The sequence below is a fragment of the Carcharhinus amblyrhynchos genome, chromosome 20, assembly GCF_965287045.1.
Source record: "Carcharhinus amblyrhynchos chromosome 20, sCarAmb.v2.hapA, whole genome shotgun sequence".
In the NCBI taxonomy this organism is placed as follows: Eukaryota; Metazoa; Chordata; class Chondrichthyes; order Carcharhiniformes; family Carcharhinidae; genus Carcharhinus; species Carcharhinus amblyrhynchos.
The window spans coordinates 2,237,500-2,247,595 of record NC_137343.1 but is presented as its reverse complement, the minus strand read 5'-3'; the positions used below and the strand labels follow the sequence as shown (position 1 = coordinate 2,247,595).

The 10,096-nt window shown below is 42.7% G+C and overlaps 1 protein-coding gene across 9 annotated transcripts in view; it reads right to left on the bottom strand.

Moving 5' to 3' along the window:
* Nucleotides 1-2,114: 2,114 nt before the first annotated feature.
* The window catches only part of pitpnm2 (phosphatidylinositol transfer protein, membrane-associated 2), a 496,848-nt gene continuing 488,866 nt past the window's right edge, over nucleotides 2,115-10,096 (bottom strand). For all 9 annotated transcript variants that reach the window (XM_080207949.1, XM_080207955.1, XM_080207957.1 and 6 more), the window contains 3 exons: nucleotides 5,678-5,861; nucleotides 5,373-5,501; nucleotides 2,115-2,444 (listed from right to left, as the gene is read on the bottom strand). In XM_080207949.1, the coding sequence (XP_080064075.1) occupies nucleotides 2,121-2,444; nucleotides 5,373-5,501; nucleotides 5,678-5,861 (637 nt within the window). In that variant the 3' untranslated portion in view covers nucleotides 2,115-2,120. The remainder of the gene's footprint in view (nucleotides 2,445-5,372; nucleotides 5,502-5,677; nucleotides 5,862-10,096) is intronic.

Sequence of the window (10,096 nt, the reverse complement as noted above, 5' to 3'; positions counted from 1 at the left end):
TTTCAAAGAAGCATTGGTAGAGACTGGGAGTAGGGTGCCTGCAGGCTGAAAGAGGCAAGGACACCAACGAAAGAGGGAAATTAGGATGACATAGTCAGAAAGCAGGCTTTGTGAATCAAAAATTTACTCAGTTATAAAAAGGTGATCTTTTGGGAAAAATGCATTTGCTGTCATTACTTGTAGTGTTGTCAGTGAGAACTGAGAAACAGAAATTATTTTTGTTCTGGGACATGTTGAGGTCAGTTCCTCCTCCTTCTTTGAAGTTATCCAATTGAGTATTTTCAAGGATTGGAGGATAGTTAATAGTTTTTGATTCTCTCCAACCCCATCACAAATAATTCAGACACTATAACATGGCGAGTGAAATGAACATACAACCCGAACCACTCAAGCTTTCATTACTATTGGAAGCACAGGGGTTGACCAACTTTCAAAACTTGATCTCACTGCATGGATTTGACCAACTGTCTCAAAAACCTGTAGCAATGTAGAATCATTTGTTACTTATGTAAACGAAACACAATTTTATATATGCCTAGGGATCACTGGCCTCCAAGACAACTCAAAATCAAATTATTAGTCATGCATCTGTAAATTAAAGTATCAACTTAAACATGCACAAAAATCTTATTTAATGAACAGAAAATCAAGTTGTCCAAGAAACGCAAAGAAGCTAAAGTGTAACTGTCAGTTTAACATCTTTGTTTAACAGGGAAATTCCTTCTGCAGTCATACTTTAAACTACCGCCATCTGAAATTGTAACTATGAGATAATGCACCCATTTGCTCTGACTCCAAGTCAGTGAACACTTGACGAATGACCGTTGCTTAATTCTAAGGATCACCAGCTGTTTTGTCATTATATGGATCAAGTATACTGGATCCATATATCCAAAAACTGCATTTCATTTGATCCACATTGAGCTTTAGCATGGGAAGTCTGCCTTGAGAGTTTTGTGGAAGAAATATTTTCAGGTATACTATTATTCAGGGATATATCTTACTTTGCTAGCTATTTTATTTACTTTAGACTAAAGCTTTTTAGGTTTAGGCTATTGTAATGTAAGTTTAGAAGTGGTACCCAAAAACTGAAATTATTTCAAGTCCAAAATGCAATCAGCCCCAAGATTTTTGGATAAAAGATACTCGAATTGTATCTTATATCACATCTGAGGCATTTTTCCTTCTTATGCAAGTGGGAAACAATCTGTGCTGACGTATAATCACAATACCTCATCTTAGGTAAAATGCAAATTCAACTGACCTCAAAGGGAAAAAGAATCACAAAAAGCACCAACTTTGAATTTGATTTATCTAACATTTGGCGTGAAATCACATTTATAATTAACCTGTCACTACTGCAAAAATGGACGTTGTCCTTTTGGATGGTATTAAGTTTCTTACTAGCGTCAACAAACCAAGACCTTTTTAAACATGGCTTATTTTTGTCACGTGGACGATTTCACCCTGCAACTTCAGGAGATTTGGCAAGCTGCCTTGGTGAATCCTCACACCTTTACAGTCTACACAAGAGGATTACTCTGACATTGATGTTAAGTGACTATCATGCACTACTAGAGATGACGTAGTGACATGAGATAGTAACAGAATTCCAATCTAAAATTAATCAGTGCAAAAACAGAGGTTTTACAGTATCAAGTTACTAAAGCTAAACTGCATGAAAAATAACAGTTAATCCTATGTGATGTTCCTGCTGAATTTCAAGAAAACAAGGTGAAAGTATCTGGTCTGTAACAGAAACCTAGTGAAGTAAAAGTACCAGAAGTTACTGTGAACAGGAGCATGGGTATTTACAATAGTCATTGCCAAAACCTGAATAGAAAAGATGCAGAATTAAGCAGGTTCTAAAAGTCTGATCTACAATTCTATGACGAAGTTAAGGTTAACCTTCCGGCTAGTGTTCCACAAATGCAACACTGAATTGTTAAGGCCTGCAGTTCACATTAAACACAATGAGTTCACATCTTCAGTATCTTTTTTGTTAGCACCATGGTACTCATTCACCTGCAGTGCTTGCTTCAATTCTTATGTCACCAGCAGATTTCTCATTTGCTGACCCTTTGGTCTGAAGTGGACTCGACGCCAGTAACTTGCCGCTATTAAACACCAGTTTCCAGTTTTGATACACCTGTGCGACCCCAGCATCCTGCAGTTATGCTCATGCTTCTCTGACTGCGCTCCTTGTCTCGCTCTCGCTCGCTGTCAGACTGGCTATGTGTCCGCTCAGGTTTTGGAGGTGTGGATGCGGTTTGCTGGCTGGAGATAGTGCGCAGCAAATGGTTCCGTTTCCTCAGGAAGTCTGTCTGCCCAGGTAACCCAAAGCTGCCCTTTCGCAGAACCATTCTGGAATTACTTTTCGCAGGACGTGATCGATGGTTATACTCCAGCTGGGACAGATGTGCTGCATATCCATCAGATAAAAACTGGAAGAACACAACACATTTAACAAGAGAGGCATTTGGCTAGACTTTAGGAAAATATAATCAATGCTCATTAAACAGCCAAAGACTAAAACATTTTGCGTCTTTAAAAATATACAGTTAAGAAATCTCAGATTCCATAACCCAGAGCATCCAAAAACATGACAACCAATCTAGTACTTTTGAAGTATAGTCATTGTTAAAATGTAGGAAATATGGCAGCCAGTGTGTGCAAATGATAGGAAAACCTATTTTAATAATGTTGGTTGAGAGATAACTATGGGCATAGAAAAGCAGGAAGAGCTCCCCTTCTTTGAATCGTGTCACAGGATTTTTTTTTAGCCCATCTGAGATGCCACCCAAGGCCTCAGATTAATATCGCAACGAGGTTCTCGCCCAAAGATGGAATTTCTGACAACGCAACACTCCTTTAGTGCTGACTGAATTATCAGATTAAATTGCGTGACAGGAAAATCATTCAGAAGATAGCCCACGGCACTTGATTCAATGAGTAGCTCTTGGCCCTAAAATCAGCCGACTGTGGCTTCAACTCGAGAGATTTGAGAACATAATCCAGGCTGATACCAGTGCATAAAGAACATGGCAATGGTAGGGTGACTCATTAAACGTAGGCATTCTCTAGTGAACATTGAAGATCTCCTGGAACTATTTGAGGAACATCAGAGGGGCCCCCTGACTGTCATGGAAAAAATTTCTCTTTCAACCAACATCGCTAAAAAACAGGGACTTGGAGCTTGCTCCGCCATTCTATAAAATCATGGCTGATCTGATTGTAACCTTAACCCACGTTCCTGCCAACTACAATAACCTTTCGCCCTCTTGTTAACCAAGAATCTATCTAACTCTGCCTTCAAAATATTTAGATTCTGCTTCAACTGCCTTTTGAGGAAGAGAATTCCAGAGACTCACAAATACCCCAGGAGAAAGAAGTTCTTCTCATCACTGTCTTAAAAGACCAAGCCTTCATTTTTAAACAGTGACCCCTAGTTCTAGATTCTCCCACAAGGTCAAGACATAGAAATTAGAAGCAGGAGAAGACAGACAGTAGCAATGGAAGTTTCTGAATGGAGGGCTGTGACAAGTGATGTTCCTCAGGGATCAGCGCTGGGACTTTTGCTGTTTATAATATATAAATGATTTGGAGAAAAATGTAACTGGATTGATGAGTAAGTTTGCAGAGGACACAAAGGTTGATGGATTTGCGGACAGTGATGAGGGCCATCAGAGGATACAGCAGGACATAGATCAGTTGGAGGCGGAGAGATGGCAGATGGAGTTTAATACAGACAAATGCGAAGTAATGCACTTTGGAAGATCTAATACAGATAGAAATATACTGCAAATGACAGAACCCTTAAGAATACCGATAGGCAGAGGGATCTCGGCATGCTTGCCTTCATCAGCCGGGGTATTGAGTTTAAAAATTGGCAAGTCATGTTACAGCTTTACAGAACCTTAGTTAGGCTGCACTTGGAATATAGTGTTCAATTCTGGTCGCCACACTACAAGGATGTGGAGGCTTTGGAGAGGGTACAGAAAAGATTTACCAGAATGTTGTCTGATATGGAGGGCATTAGCTATGAGGAGAGTTTGAAGAAACTTGGTTTGTTCTCACTGGAGCGACAGAGGTTGAGGGGAGACATGATAGAAGTCTTCAAGATTATGAGGGGCATGGACAGAGTGGATAGTCAGAAGCTTTTTCTCAGGATGGAAGAGTCAATTACTAGGGGGCATAAGTTTAAGGTGCAAGGGGCAAGGTTTAAAGGAGATGTACAAGGCAGATTTTTTACAAAGAGTAGCGTGTGCATGGAACTCATTGCCGGGGGAAATAGTGAAAGCGGATACAGTGATGACTTTTAACCGGCGTCTTGACAAGTACATGAATAGGATGGGAATAGAGAGAGATGTTTCCCGGAAGAGTAGGAAGTTTAGCTAAGTTGGGCAGCATGGTCGGTGCAGGCTTGGAGGGCCTGTTCCTGTGCTGTAATTTTCTTTGTTCTCTTTGAGGTGGCCATTCGGCCCTCTGAGGCTATTCTGCCATTCATTTTGATCGTAGCTGATCATCAAATTCAATATCCTGATCTCTCTTTTCCCCCATATCCCTTGATCCCTTTAGCTCTAAGAGCTATATCTAATTTCTTCTTGAAATCAGACATTTTGGCCTCAACTACTTTCTGTGGGAGTGAATTCCACACATTCCCCACCCTCTGGGTGAAGAAATTTCTCCTCACCTCAGTTCTAAAAGGTTTACCTCTTATCCTCAAACTATGACTCCTAGTTCTGGACTTCCCTACCACTGGGAACATTCTTTCTGAATCAACCCTGTCTAACTCTGTTAGAATTTTATAAGTTTCTATGAGATCCCCTCTCATTCTTCTAAACTTCAGTGAATATAATCCTAACCGACTTCGTTCCTCCTCAGACGACAGACCTGCCATGCCAGGAGTCAGCCTGGTAAACCTTCGCCGTACTTCCTCTATAGCAAGGGCATCCTTCTTCAGATAAGAACACCAAAACGGCACACAATACTCCAGGTATGGCCTCACCAATGCTCTGTACAATTGCAGTAAAATATTCCTTTCCCTATACTCAAATCCTCTCGCTCTGAAGGCCAACATACCATTCGCCTTCTTTACTGCCTGCTGTACCTGCGCACTTACTGTCAGATCCTTAGATTCCTAAAAGTTTCGATCAAGTTGCCTCTTACTCTTCTAAATTCCAGTCGATACAAACCTAACTTCCAACCTTTCCTCACAGGACATCCCCTCCCATTGTAAGTATTAGCTTAGTAAACATTCTCTGAACTATTTCCGAAATATTTACATCTTTCCTTAAAGAAGACAACCAATACTGTTTACAGTCCTTCAGATAGTATCTACTTTAAAATGATCTGACAGTGTGAAGTATTACCTGACACTGATGTTGGTACTTTTTAGATGAACGACCTACAATGTAGATTTGTGACGGTGATAAGCCAAGGGAACTATAAACTGAAATATCCTTTGTGGATCCATACGCTGCATGAATCTTCATCAACACCTGCGAGTTTCAGGAATATATAACAGAATTAACACTTGGAGACATTAGAAATTGAGATGTTAAATTACTAGTCACTGTTTCATTAAAAACAGATGCGTGAACAAGAGAAAAATAGAGTTGATCATCAATAATTTAGGCATTAGAGATACAATACAGTTTAAAAATGGAATGCTTACATCTTGCATGAGGCTGCGAAGGAAGTTGGCTTTGTGTCGGAGGGGATCATGAACAAGTCCATCACAGAAGGAAACGATTCCATGGGGGAAATTATGCTGAGCGAGCCAAGCCACCACTCTCTGCTTCTGCATATCAGGTCGCCCCGTTACGTAGATGATGAAGTAGCCAAGATCCTGCCAGTGCCTGCAACACAACAGCTCATTAACAACTGCTGTTAAAAGGTTTACACTTTCACAGGTCCCAACACGTTTAAGGCTGAAATTCGCTTGAATTTTATTTTCTTATTATACACAGCCAGTGACTAATTCAGAGTTTTGTCCCTTTCTGCAGAGGTTCTCGAAGTCGTGCAACGCTCAGTTTATTTCGTTCTGTAACAATCTTGTCCCAACACACTTCACAGGAATAATTATCAAACATAATTTAACCCCAAGCTACATAAGGAGATATCAGGGCAAGTCATCAGAGAGGCTTGGGGGGAGGGGGGGTGGGGGCGAAGTGGGGAGGTTTAGGTAGGGAATTCCAGATTTAGAGCCCAGACAATTGAAGACACAGCCATTGTGGAGCGATGAAGATGGAGTAAGCATCACATCTTCCCTCATTTTTACACTATTTGGGTATTTTGCCCTCCTTCCTGTTGCTGTTTCGTTTTATAAGTTTCAAGTTAACATTATCCAACTAACCAACTTGCACATGCAAGAGTCATAGAGGTTGACAGCATGGAAACAGGCCTTTTGGCCCAACTTGTCCATCCCGCCCCTTGTGCACCCCTAGAGTGCAAGACTCTCAGTGACTTATTCAGTTATGGAAAGGTTGAGACCAATCCAGTCCACACTTGATTCTCATATTTGTATTTTCAGCAAGGATTCATGCTTTTTGATTTGCTGCAGAAATCCTGACAAATTTTCCCTACTCAACTCCAGCATCCCAAGACCAACTGCACAGTCCCCACATCAGCCCAGAGCTTTATGACCAGTTGACTGAGAGATTATATTTCTATACCACACCTATTTTGAGAAAAAAACAAAACAGACAGTATTAAAGACTGCAAGATGATTTGCACTAAAATTGATTCAGCTTATTCTTATGGTTCAGATAATTACACTTTGCATCTTCCAGTTTTAACATGTAAATATTTTGTAGTTTCTCATATATTCCTGCAAATATGTAACAATGCTTGGATAATGCACACAATGCAAAGGTTACTGAGACCACAGCCACTGTAAAGACCATTATCTGCAACATCTTCAATTGTTTAGTAGTTAGTAAAATGCCACAAAGTCCATCAGTGGATGTGATGTATTTAGATTTCCAGAAGGTCACTGACAAAGTGCTGCATAGGAAACTGTTTAATAAGTTAAGAGCCCATGGTGTTAAGGGTATGATCCTGGCATGGATGGAGGATTGGCTGATTGGCAGAAGGCAGAGTGGGGAGAAAGGGTCTTTTTCAGGATGGCAGCCTGTGACTGGTGGTGAGCCTCAGGGGTCGGTGCTGGGGCCACAACTTTTCACAATATACATTAACGATTTGGAGGAAGAAACTGAAGGCATTGTTGCTAAGTTTGCAGAAGATACAAACATATGTAGAGGGACAGATAGTACTGAGGAAGCAAGAAGACTGCAGGACTTGGACAGGTTAGGAGAGTGGGCAAAGGAGTAGCAATGGAATACAGTGCAGAAAAGTGTGAAGTTTGCATTTTGGAAGGAGGAATGGAGGCAGACTATTTTCTAAATGAGAAAATGCTTAGGAAAATCAGAAACACAAAGGGACTTGGGAGTTATTGTTCAAAATTCTCTTAAGGTTAACGTACAAGTTAGTCGGCAGTTAGGAAGGCAAATGCAATGTTAGCATTCATGTCAAGAGGGCTAGAATACAAGAGCAGGGATGTACTTCTGAGGCTGTACAAGACTCTGGTCAGACCCCATTTGGAGTAATGTGAGCAGTTTTCGGCCCCATATCCAAGGATGGATGTGCTGGCCTTGGAAAGGGTCCAGAGGAGGTTCACAAGAATGATCCCTGGAACAAATGTTGTATGAGGAACAGTTGAGAATTTTGTGTCTGTACTCGTTGGGAGTTTAGAAGGACGAGGGGGGACCTTATTGAAACTCACAGGATACTGTGAGGCCTGGATAGAGTGGACGTGGAGAGGATGTTTCCAGTAGTAGGAAAAATTAAAACCAGGATGATCCTTTAAAACAGAGATAAGAAAGAATTTCTTCAGCCAGAGTGGTGAATCTGTGGAACTCTTTGCCACAGAAGGCTGTGGAGGCCGGGTCATTGAATGTCTTTAAGATAAAGATGGATAGGTTCTTGATTAATAAGGTGACCAGTGGTGATGGGGAAAAGGCAGGAGAACGGGGATGAGAAAAACATCAGCCATGACCATGGGAGGTTGTACTACAGGCTTGCGGCGGACTGAAAAGATTGAGTATGTGGACGTTAAGAGGATGCGTTGGAACTTTTAAATTCTATCAAGATAGATAAGTCACCGGGACCGGATGGGATGTACTCCAGGTTACTGTGGGAGGTGAGGGAAGTGATTGCAGAGCCCCTGGCGATGATCTTTGCATCGATGAAGACGGGAGAGGTTCCGGAGGATTGCGGATGTGGTTCCTATTTTCAAGAAAGGGAACAGGGATAGCCCGGGAAATTACCGACCGGTGAGTCTGACCTCAGTGGTTGGTAAGTTGGTGGAGAGGATTCTGACGGACAGGATTTATGAACATTTAGAGAAGTTTAGAATGATCAGAAATAGTCAGCACGGCTTTGTCAAGGGCAGGCCGTGCCTTTCGAGCCTAGTTGAGTTCTTTGAAAATGTGACTGAACACATTGACGAAGGAAGAGTGGTGGATGTGGTTTACATGGACTTCAGCAAGGCGTTTGATAAGGTCCCCCATGCAAAACTTCTTGAGAAGGTGAGAGGGCACAGAATCCAAGGGGCTTTGGCCTTGTGGATCCAGAACTGGCTTGCCTGCAGAAGGCAGAGAGTGGTTGTGGATGGGTCTTTTTCTGCATGGAGGTCGGTCACCAGTGGAGTGCCCCAGGGATCTGTTCTGGGACCCTTGCTGTTTGTCATTTTCATAAATGACCTGGATGAGGAAGTGGAGGGATAGGTTAGTAAGTTTGCCAATGATACGAAGGTTGGTGGTGTTGTGGATAGTCTGGAGGGATGTCAGAAGTTGCAGCATGATATAGATAGGATGCAAGACTGGGCGGAGAAGTGGCAGATGGACTTCAACCCGGATAAATGTGTAGTAGTCCATTTTGGCAGGACCAACAGGATGCAGGAGTACAATATCAAGGGTAGGAGTCTTAGCAGTGTTGAGGAGCAGAATGACCTTGGGGTTCGGGTCCATAGGACTCTTAAATCGGCCTCGCAGGTGGAGGATGTGGTCAAGAAGGCGTATGGTGTACTGGCCTTCATTAAATCGAGGGATTGCGTTTAGGAGTTGGGAGGTAACGCTGCAACTTTATAAGACCTTTGTCAGACCCCACTTGGAGTACTGTGCACAGTTCTGGTCGCCTCACTACAGGAAGGATGTGGAAGCTATTGAGAGGGTGCAGAGGAGATTTACAAGGATGTTGCCTGGATTGGGAGGCATGCCTTATGAAGATAGGTTGAGGGAACTAGGTCTCTTCTCCCTGGAGAGACGAAGGTTGAGAGGCGACCTGATAGAGGTTTGTAAAATGTTGAGAGGCATAGATAGGGTGGATTCTCAGAGGCTATTTCCCAGGGCTGAAATGGTCGCTACGAGAGGACACAGGCTTAAGGTGCTGGGAAGCAAGTACAGAGATGTTAGGGGTACGTTTTTCACTCAGAGGGTGGTGTGCGAGTGAAATCGGCTGCCGTCGGTGGTGGTAGAGGCGAACTCGCTGGGGTCTTTTAAGAGACTTCTGGATGAGTATATGGGATTTAATGGGATTGGGAGTTACAGATAATTCTATGGCCTGGTAGGTAGGGATATGATCGGTGTAACTAGTGGGCCAAAGGGCCTGTTTGTGCTGTAGTGTTCTATGATTGAATGGCAGAGCAGACTTGATGCACCGAGTGGCCTAATTCTGCCCTTGGCGCAGCTGGAGTCGGGACCCTGTGCAAGAACCTCTCCAGCTACACTGAGGGCATCCTGAAACTCATTGTACAAAGGTCCCCCAGCTTTTGTTGCGTCACTACGGACTTCCTACAGAAACTCAGCACAAATAGAGCAGTTGAACCAGGAGCACTCCTCGTCACAATGGATGTCTCGGCACTCTACACCAACATCCCCCACGACAATGGCATTGCTGCAACTGCCTCAGGACTCAACACGAACAATTGCCAATCTCCAGATGCAATTTTACAACTCATCCACTTCATCCTGGACCACAGTGTCTTCACCTTCAATAACCAGTTCTTCTTCCACACACATGGAACAAATTCGCA